This window comes from Oculina patagonica, chromosome 3 (assembly GCF_052425735.1).
Source record: "Oculina patagonica isolate OP01 chromosome 3, crgOcupat, whole genome shotgun sequence".
Classification (NCBI taxonomy): domain Eukaryota; kingdom Metazoa; phylum Cnidaria; class Anthozoa; order Scleractinia; family Oculinidae; genus Oculina; species Oculina patagonica.
Genome location: NC_135760.1, coordinates 13,576,740 through 13,600,095, shown reverse-complemented (window position 1 = coordinate 13,600,095; position 23,356 = coordinate 13,576,740). Strand labels below are relative to the sequence as shown.

The 23,356-nt window shown below is 39.9% G+C and overlaps 3 protein-coding genes, 1 long non-coding RNA gene and 2 pseudogenes across 7 annotated transcripts in view; 4 read left to right on the top strand and 2 right to left on the bottom strand.

Annotated features, from left to right (window-relative positions):
* The window catches only part of LOC144646781 (2-methoxy-6-polyprenyl-1,4-benzoquinol methylase, mitochondrial-like), a 120,745-nt gene that overhangs the window by 11,634 nt on the left and 85,755 nt on the right, over positions 1 to 23,356 (bottom strand). The window lies entirely within an intron of this gene.
* LOC144646806 (uncharacterized) overlaps positions 1 to 23,356 on the top strand; it is a 153,586-nt gene that overhangs the window by 106,547 nt on the left and 23,683 nt on the right. The window lies entirely within an intron of this gene.
* Positions 823 to 8,744, top strand: LOC144645852 (protein dispatched homolog 1-like; annotated as a pseudogene). The gene is made up of 4 exons (XR_013569342.1): positions 823 to 861; positions 1,841 to 1,974; positions 3,982 to 6,706; positions 8,467 to 8,744. The product of XR_013569342.1 is annotated as a protein dispatched homolog 1-like (transcript).
* LOC144646792 (CDP-diacylglycerol--inositol 3-phosphatidyltransferase-like) lies at positions 10,192 to 22,350 on the top strand. Of its 3 annotated transcripts, none has more exons than XM_078506480.1 (8): positions 10,192 to 10,839; positions 12,374 to 12,443; positions 13,077 to 13,211; positions 17,662 to 17,701; positions 18,632 to 18,745; positions 19,005 to 19,086; positions 19,529 to 19,610; positions 20,268 to 22,350. In XM_078506480.1, the coding sequence occupies exons 2-8, from the start codon at positions 12,404 to 12,406 to the stop codon at positions 20,426 to 20,428; spliced, it is 654 nt and encodes a 217-aa protein (XP_078362606.1). In that variant the 5' UTR covers positions 10,192 to 10,839; positions 12,374 to 12,403; the 3' UTR covers positions 20,429 to 22,350. The 3 variants fall into 3 exon arrangements, with proteins under 3 accessions (XP_078362606.1, XP_078362605.1, XP_078362607.1); XM_078506479.1 differs by having other exon boundaries at positions 10,192 to 10,860; XM_078506481.1 differs by lacking the exon at positions 10,192 to 10,839 and adding an exon at positions 11,849 to 11,870.
* Positions 11,182 to 12,095, bottom strand: LOC144645851 (uncharacterized; annotated as a pseudogene).
* Positions 13,469 to 17,624, top strand: LOC144645850 (uncharacterized). The gene is made up of 4 exons (XM_078505387.1): positions 13,469 to 13,486; positions 15,590 to 15,711; positions 16,222 to 17,024; positions 17,566 to 17,624. Exons 1-4 carry the CDS (start codon positions 13,469 to 13,471, stop codon positions 17,622 to 17,624), a joined length of 1,002 nt encoding a protein of 333 aa, XP_078361513.1.

The window sequence follows — 23,356 nt, the reverse complement described above, 5'->3', positions numbered from 1 at the left end:
ATACACAAGCCTTTGTTTTCTTTTAAGTCGATCATTTTCTTGTCAATTAAAATGAAAGCGTTTTATTTTGCGTTGAAATGCGACGGACAAAAAAGGAAAGAAACAACAACTTCTAATGGCTTGGCCGTGACTTGCGGCCTTTGATAAAAAATTCTTGTGAACCGTTATTATTTAGGTGCTCATCCACATTCAAAATTATCTTTACTTCCGAATTCTTTGTCATATTCCCACTGGAATCACATTTAATTTTAGTGAAAAATACTTTCGAATAATCTTACGCTTTTTTAAGTTCACTCAACTCAGAAACTCGGTTTAAATAGTGTCTGAATAGCCCAACGTGCCTCTGCGCAATAGCTGGCTGGCCGAAACCAAGAATGGCACCATAAGTTTCCAACTGCTAGAAAAGTTTTCTCCTCTACTAACTCTGGCCCAACAAAGTTCTGTTCACGTTCTTTAAACAAAAGAAAGGCTAGTCTCCTGGGTATTTCTGCTAAATCCACTAACAGTGGATCATTAGCGGCTCATCCTCGGTATAAACATGTGTATAAGAACTTGTGAACCTCACCGCTGACGTAAAACAAAGAACGAACAAGACAATGAAGAACCTCGAAACAATACAGAGCAGGAAAACAATAGTTCAAAAACAAAGAAAAATATCACAGGTTCTTACAGAGAGGTAAAGCCATCATTAGCATATGGAGGGGTCTTATGCGAAAACATCTCTAATAGCTCACTGCTCACTGAGTACATTTTCCGTTACATAGAATCTAGATTTGAGGAAACGCACCCTGAGTATCCACTTACAATTACTGAGGCGGTTACAATGGCTGGAATAGTTTGTCGGAGAAATCATCAAGTCAGGTAAAATAATGTTGCCAATTGTTGCTCACAAGTGGGCTCCCTGTTAAAAATATCTTTGTTATTATTATCTTATTTAAGGTTTTTACTTTTGCCTGGAAGGTGCTCCATTTTATGCTTATAACATCCGAGTGGTTCTTTGTAAAGTTTACGAGTCAAGAAAAAATATAATACGAATACAGGTGTAAATTTCTATAGAAAGCGGAAAGGATAACTAATCAACGTCACTTCTTGATATGTTTTTATCTCATCTCAGATCCGAACTCATCTAGAAATATTTCAAATTACATAAAATAATACGTCTTAGGCCTGTTCCAAATATCGCGCTACTGCCGTGCCGAACTAAATTGAAGAATTACGACGTTTGAAACCATTCAGTTCGGCAGGCTGAATTAAAGCTAATTAAGTTCGGCACGACTACTTAGCATGGCAGGCCTTGCCGTGCCCCGCCGTGCCGCACGATAGTAGCGCGACTCGATTTTAAACGGCGTGCTCTTGTCGTGCCGAACTAGATTTATAAACTATTTTAATGTATTTTAAGTTATTTTGTAGCATTTTGTCGTTTCGGATACAGTTTGAATTTGGCGTGACTGCATAATTAAAGTTCGCCGTTTGAAACCACTGCCGTGCTATCGTCGTGCTCTGCCAGGCCAAATTCATTTGAGTTCGACACGCAGTAGTCGCAGTAGCACGACGCTTGGAATAGCCCTAAGCATATCTTGATGGGTAATTAGAAAACTGGACTACATATCAGTTCAGTTTTTGGCCTACTGTCCATTTTTTTTTACTAGCCTATCGTCTTTATGGTTTTAGAATTCACTCTCTTTGTTGTATTTGGTTTATATACAAAGGAATTAGTTAATACAGGCTTAAAAGAAAAACACAGTAAAAATTGCACCATACGGTCTTTTAGTTAATATTTTTAAAATCACCTGAAATCATAAAATAAGCAGTTTAAAAGACGCGTTTTTTTCCTGTGTAGGTTTACAAAGCATGACGCGATAGCACTGTGCCTGGCCATTCTGATTCCGCTGACCGTTATATTTTTAATAATGCTGATCACTTGTACCGTCGTTGGGCGCGCCGCCATTGCCTGACTTTGCAGACCCTGTAAAGGTTAGTTTTTAATTTTTATATACCACCAGAAACAAATCCTTCATGAAAAGATATTCACCCTTTCTGTTTATCATTTTATACTTGAATTCCTTCGGAGAATTTTACTGAGGTGAAAAGTTTTCTCATAATCAACATGTTTAAATTTGATATAAAACCGTATTAAAGAGAAATTTCACATTGGCTGCTGGTGGGATTAAACAGTAATTTAATTTCGTTTTAAGAGCTTAGAAAATCAGGGCCCAATGGTCCTGCAAACTTAAACGAGAGTAGGCGATAGGCGAAGGGGGCGGGAATAAATAGTTAAAGAAATCTTTGACTTAGCGTATTTTTTCGATTAAGCACCCTGGGCGCTTATTAAATTTTTGGACCTTGAGAGTGGGCGCTTATTAAATTTTTGGACCTTGAGAGTGGGCGCTTATTAAATTTTCACGATTTTCAACAAATAGCTATAGTAAGCTTATTTTCGTAACAAAACAATGAATAATAACAAAACGTGAAGATGTACCAAAGCTGAATTCTAACTGTTCATTGGAAGTTTCTGTAAAATACTAAGTCATGGGGGAAGTCTTCTTAGTATTACTTAGCTAAATTTCAATACTCAATACTCCTCTTGTGCACTTCAGTTTTTTTGTGGGGTGGGGGTGGGCGCTTATTCGAGGCTGGGAGCTTATTAACTTTTCCTACCTTCAGGGTGGGCGCTTATTCGAGGAATAAATACGGTAATTTGTTATACTGACCATGTACTGACCTCGAGATTTCTTCTAGTTATCTTGGATTAGATTAGCCAGTTGTTTGAACAACCACCCCTTTCCTAAAACAATCATACATTTATCTTGTCAGATCATGGTTTGTAGTAAACGCTTCAATTATTTATTAACAACAACAACAACAATTTTCAATAAAACTTTGCGATGAATATTCGATAAAAACATCATAAACTCCGTTTCCGTTTAAAATTTCAAAATGACGACGAAGTTTTGACGTTGACTTAACGCCATTATCAAGTCAAGAAAATATGTGATGAGAGGAATAAATACTAAAATTAGACAATAGGAATTAAATAATAAAAGTTGTGCAGTAAAAGAAGAAATGTTCAACGTCAAACAAAAAGTTTATAGCACGCATGGAGTCAGTCTGTGTATTCAAATTTGGTCGCAATTTCTTTATGAATAGCACCTCGTAAATCAGGCAGCCAAATTTTCTTCGGCATTTTTCCAGGACACGAGTTAGGTTTCTCTTTACGAGGTTTACATCGCCACGAGCTTCTTTGAAATGCTTTCCAATCGCCGATGATTTGTTCTCACCAATGTGTTTGTGTAGGTGTCGGGCTGCGTACCCGACATAATCTTTATTTAACCCTAATACATAAAAAAGAATCTCTGTCGTTCTCTGTCAATGATCTTAATGTTTTCACAGTCCACGTTGACAAGGAATGAAATCATCATAAACGACTGTTCTTGGAAGCATAATATTCCCAAAGTGACCCCAACTCAGGGAATGACATGTAGACATTCCGGACATCTACACCTCCCTTCGTTAATTTGCTGAATGCTCACACGCTAGGATATCTGCATAATGTGGGACTTTTATATTCATTGTTATGTGTTTTCATTCCACCAAACTGATGAAAACCTTCCATACCATTGGTTCTTGAAAGTCAATAGTAAAAATACAATAATTAGTTTTAGCTCAAGGCAAGTAATAAGATTGATTAGTCGCACTTTGTGTATTGTAGTTATGATTGTTTTGAACTAAATTTTAAAAAAGTATCAAAATATAATGGCAGTTACTTGTAAGGAATTTATACATTAAAAGTGCAATACCTAATGTAACAGTAATAAACGAAACAGTGGAGTTGAATGTTTATCAAATAAAGAAAAAGTCATGATTCGAACTCCTTTTTTCCGTAAAATATACAAACTAAGGCAGAAGTCTGGTTGAGTATGTGTTACTCCAGATATTCTAGAAGATTCTTACTTAATTTTCTCGTTTTCCATATTATTCTAGGGTTTTGCGCCAAGAGGCACGAAGCTAAGTGATGAGAGAGTGACATTGGAAAACTTTTATAAAGAACTGGGTCGTACTATTTTTTCACAACTTCCCCAGATCACACCGCAAGATACACAAGAAAGGAAAGTACCAGGAACTCAGAATCAAGAAAATGACCTGTCCTTTCTAAGACAACGGACTCGACGATCAGCTCAAAGTACTCTAGATCCTCCATTTGCTTCTTATTTAATACCAACGAGGCCAAGAATGATCTTTGTTTTCGAGTCTTCTAATCCCAAGGAAACCATGTTTAATGCAAACAAACTTAAAACCGCTTGCGCTATGGAGACTGACATTCTAAGTGCTAGCTCCTATTTTACTGAATACTGCTCTGATAATGGTGCCACTGATGAGAAGACCAGTAAAAACCGGTGTTCCTCAAGCTGGTCTCTTGGAAATTACGTCGCACTACTTAACAGCCGAAAAAAAATGTCAGGATATAACGGATGATGATGTTTCGATGGTGAAGAATTTGTTAGTCAACTGTTCATCCTACTTTTTTGATCAATCTCTAAAACGTGACTGTAATCCGTCAAACTCAGTGGTGAATGCGTCAGCAAGTTCAAGTTGTAACAATGTCCCAGCGAAGTGCACCAAATTCAATGCAGTGTATAACATATTCCATTATTTTGTAGACAATGAGATGCGAACATCTAATGATATGTTTTTGAAATATACAGTATCCCTTCCAGTCCTTTCGCCAGATGTTTACAGTGACCTTGTATACGATGATTTATACAACGGACAGTTAGAAAAAGGCATTCAAGGAAGAGATGGTGTAGAATTTGCTTCGTTCAGGTTTTCTGGTTTCAGGTACGACCATTTTAGCGAAAAGCTTCTTGCTGAAGTTATCTTTCCTGCTCTAGCCATGATTGTTGTTTTCTTCATCATGTGGTTTTTCTTGGGTTCTTTCATTCTCACATTCTGTGGTCTCTTTACCATTATTTATGCCTTTGGACTGTCATATTTTCTTTACACCACAGTGTTCAAACTTGACTTTTTTCCATTTCTGAATGTTATTACATTGGTGTTTTTGGTGGGTATAGGGGCAGATGATGCCTTTGTATACTATGACATATGGAGACAGACGCGGGCAGCTAACCCTAATGCAAATATCATGCAGTTGACATTGAAGACCTTGCGTTATGCTGCAGTCTCCATGCTTGTTACAAGCTTGACAACAGCATCAGCATTCTTTGCAGGAGTCTCTTCTACTATAACTCCCATTAGACTGTTTGGGATATTTGCTGGCACATCCATCTTAACTAACTACCTGCTAATGATAACATATTTCCCAGCCTGTGTAGCTTTGCATGAGAAGTGGGTGTTGAAGTACACCGGTGGTCAGAGCTTGAATGTTGTGTCACCTACAGAAGTAAAAGCTGATCAGAAGGAGTTCAAATCTCAAAAGGTTGTACCAACAGCACAGGACATGTCAAAAAACGAGAAAGAAGATTTACCAGTGAACTGCCGTACCACTCAAAAGGAAACAAGCCTCCGTATCCTGCAGGTTATTGACTTTCCTTGCTCTCTCTTAGAATCAGCATCAAACTTTAACGGAAGAGTCGGCAAAAAATCTTTGATGATTGGTTACCAAAAGCAGTCATCAAGTCGGCACTGGCTGTGGATAGCCTTGTTAGTTTGCCTTACAGCTGGATTTCTTTGTGTTAATTTTGTAAAACCTGGTCTGCAGTTACCAAACGCCAAATATTTTCAAGTGTTTGTTTCATCTCATCCATTGGAAAACTACTACTTAAACTACAAAAGCTTTTTCAGATTTTAACAGCAATCCAGTGGCTTGCGGGTACAGCTGATCTGGGGGATTAAACCTACAGATAATGGGAACCACTTAAACCCAGACGACAAAGGAGCTCTTGAATTTGATGACAACTTTGGTGATCTTTTTACTCCTGATAGCCAAACATTTCTTCGTTCTTTATGTCAATCTGTTGAAAAACAGTCATTTTTTGTAGCATTCAGTGGCGGTCGATGTCCCATAGAAACATTCATTGACATTTGTACCTCAGAACAAAACTCCTTGCTGTGGGATCAATGCTTCACTGATTTCCTTTCCCGGCTAACATTACTGAAAAGTGTGTTAAACTTGATTCACGATTGGCAACAACAGGTGTTTTATTTGATGCCCTGGGAAATGTAAAAGGTTTTCGCATGGAGATACAAACAAACCAAGAACGATCGACTAACTTTTCTGCTATGGATAGTTTCTGGAAGAAAGTGAGTTCTTGGGTTGACACAGAAATGCCCAAGGCTCCACAAGGAATGCAAAATGGCTGGGCAGGATGCTGGGGGATTGACCTCTACGCTCTCTAAATTGGCTTGTCTGACGGAACATACTCTTCCTTGGGAATATCTGTTGCTGTGTCATTTACAGCCATGTTATTAACAACTCTCAACATCTTCATAAGTATCTATGCCATCATCACCATCATTGGAATTATTGCAATAACCATTGGATCTCTGGTGCTAGCAGGATGGCAGTTGAACATATTTGAGTCTATTGTGATGTCTGTGACTGTTGGGCTGTCTATTGACTTTACCATGCATTATGGTGTGGCCTACAGACTTGCTCCAGACAAAAGCCAGAGCGACAGCAGAGTGCGTTACTCACTGGTGCACATTGGATCTGCCACCATCATGGCAGCGATGACCACATTTCTTACAGGTAAGGGTAATTCTCTTCATGGCAGCAGCCAATTGGGGAAGCCTCCGACTATAGCTACTGATTCATGAGCATTATCAAGGAAATAGGTCACGTGACCTTAGGATGAGAGCCTGTCTCCACTTGTCCTTCCTATTCTGTCGTATGCACGAAACATTATCATCAATGGCACAAGGTCTTGTCAGACCTTACGAGCAAAGATAACCTCTTTTGCTGATTATAATAGAGCCTCTGACGCGGATGTCGGAGGTCAACTTCATCCCGCGTATGACATAAATTGCTTGATTGATTGACTGATTGATTGGTTGGTTGGTTGGTTGATTGGCTCAAATGATGGATCAAATAAGTTCAAATCAAAATATGTTCAACTGCTTTAAACACCATAATTTATTAATTCAAGGTAGAACATTTGTGTCCACGTTTGATTAGGCCTGTCTCCTGAGTCACGTAACTCAGTGTTCTCGGGGCAAGTAATTACACTTAAAGTGAGGGTTTCACAGTGATGCGCATGCGTGACGTAACAGCTTCCAGAATAAGTCATACGGGTCAACACTAAATTGAAAGTAGCAATCGTTTGTTAAATCCGATTGAATCCGTCGTTAAACACTGTCATCCGTCGTTACGCTTAGACAAACTGAAATCAGCTATTTCTCAAGTACCTGTGAGTGATGTTTTGTCGACTGAATGAGACATTTGGACAACGAAAAAGCCATTTACATACGGAGTCTTGTAAGCGACATCATGATCGACCGGCGAAGGGACGTTCTCAAGAGTACTTGGTGATCGAAAAGATAAACAGATCAATCTGGTGTGGGGCTAAGCGGTCTTGTGTGACCTGCAGAAGGATCTATCGTTTGGAAATTCTTAATAATATTGTAGAATGTGCGGGTTGGTATTAACAATGTTTTGATGCGATTGAATAAAATTTATAGGTGTGATGTGACAGTGGACGTGATAAGATACAAACGAGCGATAACACAGATTGTTTGCTCTCTACACAAAGACCACAAAGTTCTATTGCAAAACAAAATAAAGCGGTATATTGTTGATACCATTTAGAAAATAGCTACAAGGAGTTACAACTATTTTGGATCGCTGCATAAGCTAAGAAATCTCATGTCCACTTCGATGTGTATTCCTGCATCTCTCACGTACGTTTCAGTCGATTTATCTTCACAGCAACTTCATGCGAGTGAGAGAATTCTATCATAACAGAAGCGTTGAATGTACAAGCTTAAAAGTATAAGGAAAACTGAAAATCCTTTCTCGTTTTACGCTTTTTATCAATCATTCCAGACATATAAACAAGCAATATGTGCAGTTCGCCACGTAATTTGCAAGGACAATCATTTCATTTGCTTCCATCTTTCCAGTTGTCTTTCCTTGTGCACCCACCATAACACTGGCAGTTGAATGATCTGCCAGATGCTGGCGACATTTTTAGCATGAGTTTTTTAATTGTGAAGAGAGTCGATTGGACGAGTCAATCGATCAGCTCACACAAAAATTCTATGGCACGGGAAAAATACGCGCAGGATTTGCATATTAAGATATCGCTTCCGATTGGTCTATAAACAATAGAAGTGAATTTGCTTGCGTCATAACTTGTACATGCGCTGTACCGTGAACTGTCCCTATAAGGTATATTTCAACGGGGTTGGCTGAAATCTTTTTACGTTTCCTTCCAAGAATACTTATCGACAAGAGTATTCCTGTCTATTAACAAAAACTTGAAAAAATTCATTTTCTTTTTCAATATTCAGGATTAATGATGATGCCAGCAACAGTACTGGCGTACTTTCAGCTTGGTCAGTTCCTGATGTTGGTCATGGTTTTTAGCTGGCTTTATTCCACCTTTGGATTCTTATCAATCTGCACTGTGATTGGTCCAAGGGAAGATTTTGGGCAGCTAAGCATCAGTCATCTGCTCCGGAAATGTGGTCCTAGCAGAGTGGAGCCAGTTGACTCCAAGGAACAAGCAACAAAGAACGAGATTGCCAACTTGGACGAAGAAGCTGTCAGTGGCATGACGATGGCATGACTACCCCCCTCTATTTTAAGTGCTGTGCATTGCAGTTTTTAAATATGCCATGCGGACATTGAAAGAAATAGGTAGTGATTAATAATTTGACTTTAACTTGGATATTTACTTGCACGGCTCTAATACTTTATTTTTTTAAATTACTAAATTCGCATTGCTGGATCGTGCATGTTTTTTTAGAGATGTACGAAAGTTACCGGTATTAGTAAATAATAAAGATGGTAAATTTTTAAAAGCACGGTGATAAATAATGAAGATGAATTGTTCAACAATGATATGAGCAGGGACAAAAAAGGAGAACATTACACCCCCGGGGGATTACAATTATCTCAAACTCCCGTAGCATATCGAACGATCCCGAGAACAAGTTGACCTGTACTGTATGTGGAGCAGTTGTTAGTCAGTTTACTGATGATCTTCTATACCTTCGGAGGGTTTGCTAAAAAAAAAAAATAGCGATGGCACTGGAATCGTTTATAAATGGTTTGAAGCGAGTGTTGAAATGAAGAGTAATTCACCGTACAAGGTATCACCAATTGTCCTTAATAACGATGTCATATTATAATAATAAAGTATTTTCCTTTTGTCTCACGACGTAGTGTCACTTGTGATGTAGATCGCGACGTTTCGACTGCACACTGCTAGTCTTCATCAGGCGATAAGGTCGACTGGTCGGGTGTAACCTTATAAAGCACGCTGCTGTGCTGTGATTGGTTGGTTTTCAACAGCTGTGATTGGTGCATTTCGATCCTCGCTGTTCCGGTGTGCTGTTGTTCCCTCAGGGTCCGCGGTCGTTCAGTTCTCCTGGTGTTGTGTTTTTTGATCGTGGGCATCCATGCTTCGGGAATTTCAATTCCACTATCCCTGTTGATATTGTTAGGGTGAAGTCTTATCTGAATTGCCTCTTTGACCCTGCGTGTGTACCAGTGTGGTTCACGATCAATAAACTTTACCTCATTCCAAAGTGGGTAGTGTCCAGTGTTGTGGGTGTGCTCTGAAACGGCGGAGGTCTGGATACGGGCGAGTCGGATGTCCCGGTCGTGTTCTTTGATCCTTTCTCGCATAGGTCTTCCAGTCTCGCCGATGTAAACTTTGCCGCACTCACAGCGAATTCTGTAAACAACGCCATCTTGCTTCGTCGGATCAACGGCGTCTTTCGGTCGTACTAGGTGTGATCTTAATGTAGTTTCCGACTTGAAAACAGCGCGTACGCCTTGTTGTTGTAGGCAGCGTCTAAGTTGCTCGGAAAGACCTTTGACATAGGGTAGAACCGCAGTAGATTTAAACTCGGTCGTAGGCTCAGCACTGGCGCTCGGCTTTTTGGTCTTGGTGATCTTCTGCAAGAAAGAAAAAGGATAACCATTAGAAACAAGAACAGATGACAGATGTTTTTTCTCCTTCAACACTCGCTTCAAACCATTTATAAACGATTCCAGTGCCATCGCTAATTTTTTTTTTGGACCATCAGTTTCCCTATCCCACTGCCGAGCAGGTGGTACCAAAATGTAAGGTGTTGACAAGATCCGCCTGGAAATCCTTGACTGAAAAAACAGGTAGTTTGTCCTGGGGCGGCGGGCGACGACGACTCGAAATATAAGTAGTTTCTAAAACAAGGACAAAAGGGCATCAAAAACGCAGTTCGCTAACGTCTTAGCCTCTTGGGTCGATTCGCTTCTGGGATTCGCTCACACGTCTAAAGTCGTTTCGCTAACGAACTGTGGCTCGTTTCGGTAACGTATAAAGATAGTACGCTAACGTCTCTTTTAGTAAAAAGAGAAACACTGAAACACTAGAAATAATTATTCCAAAATGGCGGACGAAAAATACATGAGGAATGTTGCGTGACACTAAAAACGGCTGCGAGGGAGACTACCAGAGCATGCTATAATATATATTTTTTCTTTTATTATGATAATTGCGGAATTATCACAATAAAAGAATAAATCATTTCAATAAGCATTATCCAAGGGGGCAAAATCAATATTGTCGCCGTATCCGTAAAACGGCCTATGCCTCGCCAAGCCAAAGATTCTTTTGACTTCTTTTCCGCCCGGCTTTTTGTGGTGTACAGTCCGTTAGCGAACCGACTTCAGACGTAGGCGAATCGACCAAAGACGTAAGCGAACTCGAGGCAGGTATCTTTTACCTGCTTTTACAGGTCACATTCCACAGGTCAGAATTACATGTCGCTGTGCTACTGACATATTTTTAAAACAGGCTAAACATAGAAGCTAGATTAAGGCTAAGATTTAATATACAGCTCATTTTAACGAATTTTATCGATTTTATTATATTGTTAGAAATATTTATTTTGTATTAACAGTGATTTAGTTATACACAAACAGGTAAACACAAACAACATTATTTCCCGACGTTTCGGCGACATCATGACGCCATTATCAAGAGTAAATTGAGAAAAATTAATTAAATGCGAGGTTCAAAGAGATAAACATTTGCATAATGGTGGTGGCAAATACTTTACAAATACAAATACTTTAGCACGGATTGAATCCGTTTGCACGTTTAGACTCGGTGTTAATTGCTTGATGTAAAGCATCTCGTTGACAAGACAGTCAAATTTGTTCTTGCATTTCTTTAGTACTTTGAAACAACTGAGGAGGTCCTCAGGGACAGCACCCGCGTGGTTGTTGTCATAGTGCTTGCGTACAGAAGATGACGTGCTTTTGTGGCCATCCACGCGGGCATGCAAATGCCCGCGCGTGTAGCCAACGTAGCTCCCTGTATCACACAGGTTACACTTAAACTGGTACACTACGCACTGCTGGTTAACAAGCTTTGGTTTGGTCTCACATTCTAAAAGGTCCTGGCCAATTTTCCGACTGACAAATACGGGCTGGACTGTTGTTTGGAGTTTAACGCTAAGGTCTTTCAACTGCGTCTTTACAATGTTTGCAGAAACTTGGTCCTTAAAGGTATGACTACTCGGGTCACGTCATCTCCCGCCATTTTTCCCGAAGCCTGCAATGGCTGCCGGCCTGCAACTCTCGAGTTTACAAAGGTATCGATGGTGGAGTTGATAAGATGATGGGGGTAATCCAGACGTGAGAACAAGGATTTCAAACGTTCACACTCCTCGGAAAAGTATGGCCACGAGGAGGACAACCGGTACGCGCGATCGAGCATAGTTGTTAGTAAGCTCCATTTGTAACGGTTGTCAACGTGACTCTGGTAGTGGACAAGTAAACCAGTATTAGTAGGCTTCACGTAAACTTTGGTCTCAATTCCAGGTGCACGGTTTAGGAGCTGGGTGCCGAGAAAGGGGAGCATTCCATCCTTTTCGATTTCCATTGTGAAGCTGACAGAGGGATGGGCGTGGTTCAGGGTGTTTAGGAAGCATTTATTTATTTATTAGTGTTCTATTCCTAAAACACTTGTTGGATAGTAGCTGTTTAGGGCTCGGAGACCGTGTTAAGGCTGTTTATATATCAGTGGCTGACAGTGACCTGTGCTTGTGACCTGTGGAATGTGACCTGTAAAAGAAACCTGCTGGTGAACTGGTTGTTAGACAATCCACTCATAAACGAAACGACCGGTTTCTAAATCCCATAATTCCTATCTGCGGAGCGAGTGGATATATGTGTTTATTTTGTCTGTTGCTCTGGTTTTAGAAGACCTTAGAAGTTATTTGCTACAAAAATATGAAGGAAAACGTGTTTCTTTTTATCCCTAACTTAATAGGTAAGTCATAGATTTTAATAATTGCATGTTTTAGAAAGATTGTTAACTAGTTTAATATTTTAACTTTTTTTATCTTTAAAACTGAATTCCTGTATTTTACTTTTATCGTTTTATTCTTTTCAATCATGTACAAATGTTAGCACATTGAGAAATTTAAATGCACAATAAGAACCGTTTTATTATTATTATTATTATTATTATTATTACCCTATTATAAGAAATTAAAGATACATGTTACTAACATGGAGTTCAAAAATTCGCATTAATGTTATTTATTTAAACACATTGATTACATGAATCTAAACAGAACTTTTCGTAAATTCATGTTAACAGTGAATTTTGTTCACGTTGTTTAAATGCTTTGTTATATTCCTATAATAAGGTATTATTATTATTATTATTATTATTATTATTATTATTATTATTATTATTATTATTATTATTAAATATTTTAATAGCTCCAGCTTGTATTTTAGTGCACGGCTGCGATCTTCATTAAATGACAGCTGGTCTCTATTTCCAAACAATATTCATCTTGGAGCAGTTTTATTCACGCAACATCAATTCTATGTAGCCATTTTAAAGTTGAATGTTAGAGTTTTAGTAAAAGGAGCTATTTACATTGTGTGGCAGGATATGCACGGATCGTGTTAGCCATACTGTCCTTCTACTTTATGCCAACTGACTACATCATAGCGGTGAGCATGTATCTTCTTAATGTCTTACTTGATGACATCGATGGACATGCAGCCAGATATTTTAGTCAATGTAAGTTTAATTGTAATGTGCTTGCTTGTGATTCTTGACTTGACAATTTATTATTCTGCTTTGAAGAGTGTCATATTACTCATCAATGAGCCAAGTAGGGGTGGTCCTTCTCGGTTCGACCCGCAGCATACCAGTGGGATTGTAAAAGTACTGGTGTATTAAAAGGTAATCTTTACCCATGAGCTTACCGAATCGTACCTTGTATTTCAACACCTGGCAGCAGATAGGCAAGTTTGGTTGAGCTAATGGTTGAGCTAATGGCTCAGACTGGTTTGGTGAGACCAAACCAGCCTGGTGTGTTGCAAAGCGTACCAAAAAGGTGGGATTAGGTACCCCGGTATATATACTGTATACAGATTTTGCCAAAAATCTGGCGATATCAGGTCAGTGACTTGATATCGCAGGAAATTAGGACAGTCCACAAAGCTTCTGATTTGTTACCACCGTTTGTATTGATACGCGATGCCAGAAATCAAAACACCAGCGAATATGTTTCCAAGATTTCCGTCGATCAAATTTGAAATGACGTATCCGCGAGTCATTTTGAAGTTTAACCGGCGATAAATAAATTTTATGCCTACAGAAGACTACAGAAACTTGGTTAAATTTATCTTTATTACACAGCAAGGGCATTTTTAATGAATACTAATTAGCTGAGCAGGAGTTTGTATCAAAAGTTAATTCTATTGTTTGATTTGTATTGGGGTTTACAGTTGTGTACATGTGATCTGAATACTGTGCTGGGATTGGTTTGCACCCTCATGAATAGTTAATGAATTTTACAAGATTTTTTTAGAGACTTTCCCTTCAGTTTAAAGTCTTTTGCATTTGTGATGAACCGAATAAAAGTAAATGGTTTACAGATTTTTTCAAAAAATTAATTTTACATATGAAGCAGACAGTGTCAGACTGAATGTCACGATAGGTTTTAGGGCTCGCTGGACATAAAGTTTCAAACCTTTTATTTTTATGGTGTTTACAGCTGTTTCGAGAAAGTTTGTCGGAAAAAAAGCACAAAAGGGCACGCGACAAGACCGAAAGGCGGTCTGGGTAATTTTGCTTATTGACCTAGAGGAAATGTACAAGTTGGTATTTTATCTTTGATAAAATACCAAAGATAAAATATATGCATATCACCCCGAGGAACGATCTTTCCACGTGCTCAATTTTTGCCTGATTGTAGCTCGATACTACATCTACACAGCAGCCAAGGAAAGTGAATCCTTTAGCTTACTAGCATTCAAAATCGTGCTAAAAAACAAATTGTCTACGGAACCGTCCGGCGTTCGAGCATCCGTGAACTTTTAGATAATTGGATGTGAAGATTTTGCATGTGAAGATTTTGCTTTTACTGTGACATGTCTTTGAGTTTTGAAAATTCTTCTAAAGTTTAGCGTGGCTAAAAGTACCTTGATTCCACAAGTGTGAAGAGAAAGAAAACGCGCAAATTTGTCATGTCGCTAGATCTCGTTAGTATTCTACCCAGACCACCTTTCGGTCTTGTCGCGTGCACTTTTGTGCTTTTTTTTCCAACAACCTTTCTCGAAACAGCTGTATTCGGTTTAGCGAGACAAAGCCCTTTTTGGCAACTAAGCTACAAAAGAGTTTAATCTAGACCTGTTAAAAACAGTTTAAGGAGTTCTGGCCGCGGAATAAAATTTATTTATCACCAGTTCACTTTTGTGATCGATTGGGCGAGACGTTGTCGGAAACCCCTTCAAACTTTGGTTGATGGAAATCTTGCGGGAAATGTTTCCGCAGGTGTTTTGATTTCTGGCGTCGCGTGTCAATGCAAATGGTGGTAATTGGGCATGGTTATATTAAACATAGTCTATGTTCGAGCTTAGTGGCCCAACAGGCTGGAGCTTGTCTGGGTTTCCATAGCATGAAGTGACTAGGAGTATTTCTACTACCACCTGGATAGGATGCTAATGGATGCAGGGTTACCCCCAGGGATAAATTTGCTGGTACCACAATTGGCTGGAACACAATGCACTGCCCTGGTCAGGGCTTGAACCCAGTGACCACTCAATCAAAAGTCCAGTGCACCAACCATTAGGCACCACTCCTCCATAAAAAACAAGGCATGTACTAAAACCCGAAACAACAACTGAACGAAACCACCGAAACGAAACGACCGAAACGAGCGAAACCACCGAAACGAGCGAAACGAAACCACCGAAACAACCGAAACGGCCGAAACGAGCGAAACGAAACGAAATCACTGAAACAAGCAAAACCCATTACAATTATTGAGAGCTAACCGTAAACAGGCTAACCGGAGTGCATAGTATGCTAACCTAAATGAAAAATAGACTAACCGGAGTGTGTAGTAGGCTAACAGGAGTGTATAGTAGGCTAACCGGGGTGTATAGTAGGCTAACCGGACTGGAGTGTATAGTAGGCTAAACGGAGTGTATAGTAGGCTAAACGGAGTGTATAGTAGGCTAAATGGAGTGTATAGTAGGCTAAACGGAGTGTATAGTAGGCTAACAGGAGTGTATAGTAGGCTAACAGGGCATGTACTAAAACCCGAAACAACGAAACGAAACGACCGAAACGAAACGACCGAAACGAGCGAAACCACCGAAACGAGCGAAACGAAACCACCGAAACAACCGAAACGGCCGAAACGAGCGAAACGAAACTAAATCACTGAAACAAGCAAAACCCATTACAATTATTGAGAGCTAACCGTAAACAGGCTAACCGGAGTGCATAGTAGGCTAACCTAAGTGAAAAGTAGGCTAACCGGAGTGTGTAGTAGGCTAACAGGAGTGTATAGTAGGCTAACCGGAGCGAATAGTAGGCTAAACGGAGTGTATAGTAGGCTAAACTGAGTGTATAGTACGGTAAGTGGCGAAAATATTGAAGTTTTGCTTGTTTCGGTAATTTTGTTTCGTTTCGCTCGTTTCGGCCGTTTCGGTTGTTTCGGCGGTTTCGTTTCGGTCGTTTCGGCGGTTTTGGTCGTTTCGTTTCGGTGGTTTCGTTTCGTTGTTTCGGGTTTTAGTACATGCCGGCTAACAGGAGTGTATAGTAGGCTAACCGGGGTGTATAGTAGGCTAACAGGAGTGTATAGTAGGCTAACAGGAGTGTATAGTAGGCTAAACGGAGTGTATAGTAGGCTAAACGGAGTGTATAGTAGGCTAAACGGAGTGTATAGTAGGCTAACCAGAGTGTATAGTAGGCTAACAGGAGTGTATAGTAGGCTAACAGGAGTGTATAGTAGGCTAACAGGAGTGTATAGTAGGCTAACAGGAGTGTATAGTAGGCTAACAGGAGTGTATAGTAGGCTAACAGGAGTGTATAGTAGGCTAAACGGAGTGTATAGTAGGCTAACAGGAGTGTATAGTAGGCTAACAGGAGTGTATAGTAGGCTAACAGGAGTGTATAGTAGGCTAACCGGGGTGTATAGTAGGCTAACCAGAGTGTATAGTAGGCTAACAGGAGTGTATAGTAGGCTAACAGGAGTGTATAGTAGGCTAACAGGAGTGTATAGTAGGCTAAATGGAGTGTATAGTAGGCTAAACGGAGTGTATAGTAGGCTAACAGGAGTGTATAGTAGGCTAACAGGAGTGTATAGTAGGCTAACAGGAGTGTATAGTAGGCTAACCGGGGTGTATAGTAGGCTAACCAGAGTGTATAGTAGGCTAACAGGAGTGTATAGTAGGCTAACAGGAGTGTATAGTAGGCTAAACGGAGTGTATAGTAGGCTAAACGGAGTGTATAGTAGGCTAAACGGAGTGTATAGTAGGCTAACCAGAGTGTATAGTAGGCTAACAGGAGTGTATAGTAGGCTAACAGGAGTGTATAGTAGGCTAACAGGAGTGTATAGTAGGCTAACAGGAATGTATAGTAGGCTAACAGGAGTGTATAGTAGACTAACCGGAGTGTATAGTAGGCTAACAGGAGTGTATAGTAGGCTAACAGGAGTGTATAGTAGGCTAACAGGAGTGTATAGTAGGCTAACCGGGGTGTATAGTAGGCTAACCAGAGTGTATAGTAGGCTAACAGGAGTGTATAGTAGGCTAACAGGAGTGTATAGTAGGCTAAACGGAGTCTATAGTAGGCTAAACGGAGTGTATAGTAGGCTAAACGGAGTGTATAGTAGGCTAACCAGAGTGTATAGTAGGCTAACAGGAGTGTATAGTAGGCTAACAGGAGTGTATAGTAGGCTAACCGGGGTGTATAGTACAGTAAGTGGCGAAAATCTTGATGTTTTGCTTGTTTCGGTGATTTTGTTTCGTTTCGCTCGTTTCGGCCGTTTCAGTTGTTTCGGCGGTTGCGTTTCGGTCGTTTCGGCGGTTTTGGTGGTTTCGTTTCGGTGGTTTCGTTTCGTTGTTTCGGGTTTTAGTACATGCCAAAAAACAATGCACCAGATATTTGTCCTTGGACATTATCTGTTACATTTGATGTGACATTTGATTATTGGTTTTTATTGTTCCGTCAGGTACAATGTTTGGTGCCATGTTGGATATGCTCACTGACAGGTAACACCATGACAACACCTCATGCTAGATACATGTATAAATATTTGGTCTAAAAATAAAATAATATTTCAGTGCTGTAAAATCTTCTGCAATATTTGCAACATTTCTCTATCTTCTGTTTTAGATTTGTGCCACATAAATTTTGTGAACAGAATTGTTGTAACACTTTTCCTCTCCCCTCCCCCTCTTTTTTATGCAATGTTTTCCCTTTTTTAAGCAATTTTTTATCTTTTTTCCCCTCTTTGTTCAATTTGATAAATCAGTTACCCATTAGGTGCTATCACTGGGAAACATTATCATAGAATGGCATCCCCAGTGATATTATTCTTTCTATTATACATATTGCCTAACAGTTTCGTCCCGGGATGAATTTCGTCCCGTGATGAAAAAAAATTTCATTTTACATGAGCGTGTTCATCCCGGGATAAGTCGTCCCGCCCGAGTTGAATTCATCTCGCCCGTGCTTACATAACATTACATTTCATCCCGGGAAGGACTGTTTACATGACGAAAGTCATCCCGGGACGAAAACTCTCATGTAAAGAGGCCCTAAATCATTTAACTTAATTTGGCTTTTATCTTTCGACATGCCATTTCGCCATTTCGTGTTTTAAATTAAACACGCCCGATTGCAGTCTGTATCGCGATCGACCACCACGGTGGCATGTGGAGTATCGAACTTGATTACAAATTGAAGTTGTATATTTTATTATGTGTGGGGGAGGGGGGCTAAATTTTCCTTTCTTTAATAGAGGAGACTGGGCGAGTGAAAACTGATCTGGGCGAGTACAATTTGAAGGTCACTCGCCCAGATGGCGAGTGCTCCGAAATTTTAGTTTCCAACCCTGGTTATGGTATGATGTTATGGATTCCTTATGTAGGTAATGTAAGTAAAATAATTATTGACATTTTTTTTTACTAAATTTTCAGATGTGTAACTACAGCACTGCTTGTGATGTTATCTGTGTTCTATCCAAAGTACACATTTGTCTTCCAAATGCTGATATGTTTAGATATCGCAAGTCACTGGATCCATGTACAAAGGTAATAAGTTAATTTATAAACTTTTCTGTCCCTAATCCATGGCACTTTCTGAGTGGTTCTTTTTCAAGAGCAATCAATGTCTAATTTCTCCTCACATTGTTAATATGTCATGAATTAGTCAGGTGATTATTTGGTTTGTATAATTGGTGTGATAATTACAATTTGTGAAAACAAAACAGTAGAGATCAGTAAATACCTGAAAGAAATATATTTTCCAACCACATAGATTTAATTTTCAGTGCTTTTTTTACATCCTCAGTTCACTGTTAAAAGGTGGAGCCAGTCACAAGGAAATAGATTTGTCTGGCAACTTTTTTCTCAGGATTTACTATCACTCCAGGGTAATCACTTCTTTACTGTCTTTCTGTTGTGCTTGTGACAATTCTGAAAATAAGCCCCTTCCCACCCCACCCCCAGTCCTTCCGAAAATAAGCCCTCCTGAATATAAGCCACAATCTCTTTTGAATGCATGAAAGTTTCAAATTATCAGCAGCCAAAACGGGGTGTTAAAACAATGAACTGTTTCTAGAATGGGGTATCATTTTGGATGCAAATTCTCTTCAAAACAGGGTGCACATACCCACCCAAAACATACCTGAGTATCCCCCCTGGGGTTAGTCTGCACATATATCACCTCCAGACCTAATGATATGAAAATCCTCATTAACTCAGTATTGATTTGTCAAAAATATTATTTGGGTCCAAAAACCTGGCATGGCTACAGAGTGTTTTAGCATTTGCATTTGGGTAACACTTGTATTATTTTTTTTTTTAACTCTGTAGCTGGTGCTGTTTATCATGTGTGCTGGCAATGAACTGTTTTTCTGTATGTTGTACTTGATTAATTTCACATCTGGACCAGTTTGTAAGTATAAAAATATTATACTTTATAATAATGTTACTGTTTGATGAGGACACTTGCAATCACTTATTGTTTGTGACATCAACAGCAATATGAGTGTTACTATATTTTAAAGTCTGGCGAGTCATCAGGTGGCATTCCGAAGTAGTCTCGAGTTTTTCATTCATTTGGCAGTAGGTCATTTGACTTTGGAAAGTTATCTTAAGCTTCCAAGAGTGAAGTTACTTTACAGGCATCTTTAGAGTATTTGATCCTGAGAAACAAAAATTAAACAAGAAATGTCTGCTTTTCTGAACCAAGCAGAACTCTGCAACACTTAGTTAATCATAAGTTCTTCGCCTTGGGCTGACACCTTGCCTTGATGTTGAACCTTGCGTGTCTCAATGACCCAAAGAGCTGTCCCAGTGGGGACTTCAGTTCCTGGTAAGTCTTACCACGCCGGATTGGTCGAAGGGTTGAGGCCAGACAAGGAACAGCCCCTGGCTCTTCGGGTTGAATAGCGCTGATAACCCGTTGCCGAAAAAAAAGCCTTTTATAGAAATGGAAACTAGTATTGCCATTGCGCCCTACTTGGAAGCAGAGGCATGAGATGTTAACAATCATGAGTTGAAAAGGGGAAAGGTCTTCCATCTTATCACAATCTTTTTTCTTTTCTTGTAGTGACTGTTGGCAGTTTCTCATTTGGCAGCTGGGTGGCTTTAGCATGGCTGACACTTCCCATCTGTATTCTCAAACAAATTATCAGCGTGATTCAGATGGTTGTGGCGTGTATTAACACTGCACGCTTGGATGAGAGTGAAAGAGAGCGAATGAATAAATGACTAGAAGTGGAAGCTGAGGAACATCATGAAATGCTGCAGCAAAGTTAACAAATAATCTCTTGACAAATTTAAATCTTATTCAGTAACAAAACGAGCTTTGTAATCATATATATATATTTTTGATGTGCATAGTTTTCTCAAAGGAAACTCAAAAAGATTCGTAAGATACATGGAGGAGCAAATCCTTTCCCCCTGCACAGGGTTCATTCCGCAACTTTACAAACGCTACAATCCCTACATCGATGGCATCGCTGGAACAGCCTCGTGCCGTCTAGCCTGAATTTCAGACATCACTCTCTGGTCGCCCTACGCGACCAGAGAGAAATGTCTTAAATTCAGGTTACGTGCCGTCAAGAGGAACTCGAGAACGTCATAACTCATGTATCCACCTTCCGGGTTTACCTCGGTGTAAGAACCTGTGATATTTTTCTTTGTTTTGGAGCTATTGTTTTCCTGCTCTATATTGTTTTTCACGCTCTTTGTTGTTTTGTTCGTTCTTTGTATTACGTCACCGGTGAGTTTCACAGGTTCTTACACCGAGGATGAGCCCACCTTCCATTCCGCTCTGCAATTCACGCACACTATTTCTCAAACGCAGCTTCCTTTCCTGGACATCGCTACATAACTTCACGTTTATGGAACAACCTACCTGACAATAGAAGAGGAGCGTCCTGTCTTAGAATTTTTTAAAAATTTACTGAACAATTGTAACCTGATACTACCGAGGCCAACTGTTGCTGTAATCTTTGTTTACATATTTACATTTTTATTGTCTAGTTTTTAAATTTTTGTAGTCTAGTTTTTAAATTCTAAATTTTATAGTCTAGTTTTTGTATTTTTTTGAATAAATAACATATTTAAATTTTTGCCCCCGCAGGGTTTTGGCCTCTGGGCCAAAACCCGAGGAGGCACCCTAGGACTCCCCGCATGTATACATACAAGGACAAAGAATATCTCTTGAAAAAGTAAGAAATGTGTTTGTAATGGGCGAAGCGTTCTCGATTTGACAAAACTAGGCGCGCACGGTCGTGACGGGTAATATTTTAGCAAGCGCGCACGGTGGTGTCGGGTACTTGCAACCACGAGGTCGCGTTTCGTCACCTTCGAGCTTCGCCATCTTCTAGCAGCATTTCGTTTTCCGGTTTTGGCTTACGCGTGTTCACAGATATGTTCGAGCAGTTTCTCTGCTTTGATTGTGTTAAGTGATATTTGAAGCAGTTGTTTATAGTAATATCATAGTAATACGTCGAAAGATTTCGAGCAATTAGTTTCGTGTTCTTGGCTACGTGTGTTCCAAGAGCTGGTTCGAGTGCTTTCGGAGGTTTGCTGTATCGTATACATCTTTCAACGAGTGATAAACAAAAGCATGAACTTTGTCATGTAATACAAGATAATTCGTTTTGCTAACAAACTGTCAGATTATTTGATCCAAAGAGTGGGTTGAATAAGGTTAAAAATTGTTTTCTCGAATCTTTGAATGTGCCATATTTTGTTACTCGTGGAATTTTTGGGCTTTTTGGCCTGGAAATTATTGTAAGTTATTTTGAATGTTATAAGCCCGGGAATATAAAGCTTGCGTGTTGTCACCACGAATAATGTGTTATGTGTTATTTCCGCTAGGAGTTAGTTCCGCGCGCTAGGTGATATATTCGACTTGAACCTGTGAATATTTTTAGGACGCAACGGAGTGTCACACAACAAGAAATTCTGCAGCAAACAATGTCGGTCGTGACGTACATTGCACAGTAAAAAAAGAAGTCTAATTGTGTAGTCCATCGGCATCAATAATTAAAAGCGACAAAAAGACTCCACTAAACTTAGAATGATGTAAAACAAATTATAAAAAGGCGGGGGCAGCTTTATAGTGAGAACTATTACTAGTATATTTTAATTTTAGCATACACGCCCACATTTAAACGAGTCCGTGGCTCACTGGTGATATTTGTCTAAATAAAGTACTCACTCACTCACTCACACACACACTCACTCACTTACTAACTACTGGACATAACACTCAGCATCTCTGGCAATAAAATTAGCACATCAGCCTACTTCAAAGAAACCAACACCCACAACTACCTACACAACAGCTCATCTCATCTTCAGCACTGCAAAAACAGCATTCCTTATACCCAGTTTCTGCGCTTCCGCCGTCTCTGCTAAGAGGACGATCATTTTGTTGAAAAATGTGAAGAAATGACCACCTTCTTCGCAGACCGTAGCTATCCTTCCAATCTACTGCGCAATGATCGGGAAAGAGTAAATTCCATCTCACTCCAGGAAGCACACGAGAAACGTGTCAGGCACAGCGAAGAAAGGATCCCTCTGGCCTCTGGTACTCACTTACCACCCTATAAGTTCAAACATTTAATTAAGCACATTTTGCTTCCGTAGCCCACGACCGCAGCAATATTTCCAGCACCACCTATTGTTGCATATAGACACAGTTGCAGCCTCAGAGATCTCCTAGTACATACCTCCGACCACTGTGTAACAGACGAACCAGGAACATTCGCGTGTGAACCCCCGCCGCCCGATGTACATGTTCGCGGACCGAAGTGCTCAACTACCAGCCGCGAGCACTTCAGCTGCAAATCGGAAAACATTGTTTACTGCATCTCGTGCCGTCGATGTCCAAGGCTCTACATTGGGGAAACCGGACGTTCTCTCCGCGAGCGATTCGGTGAATACGAAGCGTTAAAAAGGACACACCCGGTTTCCCTGTCGTGGAACATTTTAACTCCCCCGCCCCCCCCCGCCACACACTATCAGACATTCAAGTTAGAGGACTAAGAATGTGTTCTGGGTCCGGATCTGAAATGGAAAGCATTTTTTTTTAAGCTCGGTTTAATGCAACCACAGGGTTTGATCAATGTTTTTCATTTCATTTAAACTGGGCGCGTGCGCTCAGGCTTCCGCACGCATATG

Excerpts from the sequence above, each read along its gene's own strand:
- LOC144645850 (XM_078505387.1), top strand. Across the intron at positions 15,712-16,221 it reads TATAGTAGGCTAACAGGAGT|TACATGCCGGCTAACAGGAG; the intron begins GTATAGTAGGCT and ends TTCGGGTTTTAG. Across the intron at positions 17,025-17,565 it reads TAGGCTAACAGGAGTGTATA|TACATGCCAAAAAACAATGC; the intron begins GTAGGCTAACAG and ends TTCGGGTTTTAG.
- LOC144646792 (XM_078506480.1), top strand. The coding sequence starts at position 12,404 with ATGAAGGAAAACGTGTTTCTTTTTATCCCTAACTTAATAG. Across the intron at positions 12,444-13,076 it reads TTTTATCCCTAACTTAATAG|GATATGCACGGATCGTGTTA; the intron begins GTAAGTCATAGA and ends ATTGTGTGGCAG. Across the intron at positions 19,611-20,267 it reads TTTCACATCTGGACCAGTTT|TGACTGTTGGCAGTTTCTCA; the intron begins GTAAGTATAAAA and ends CTTTTCTTGTAG.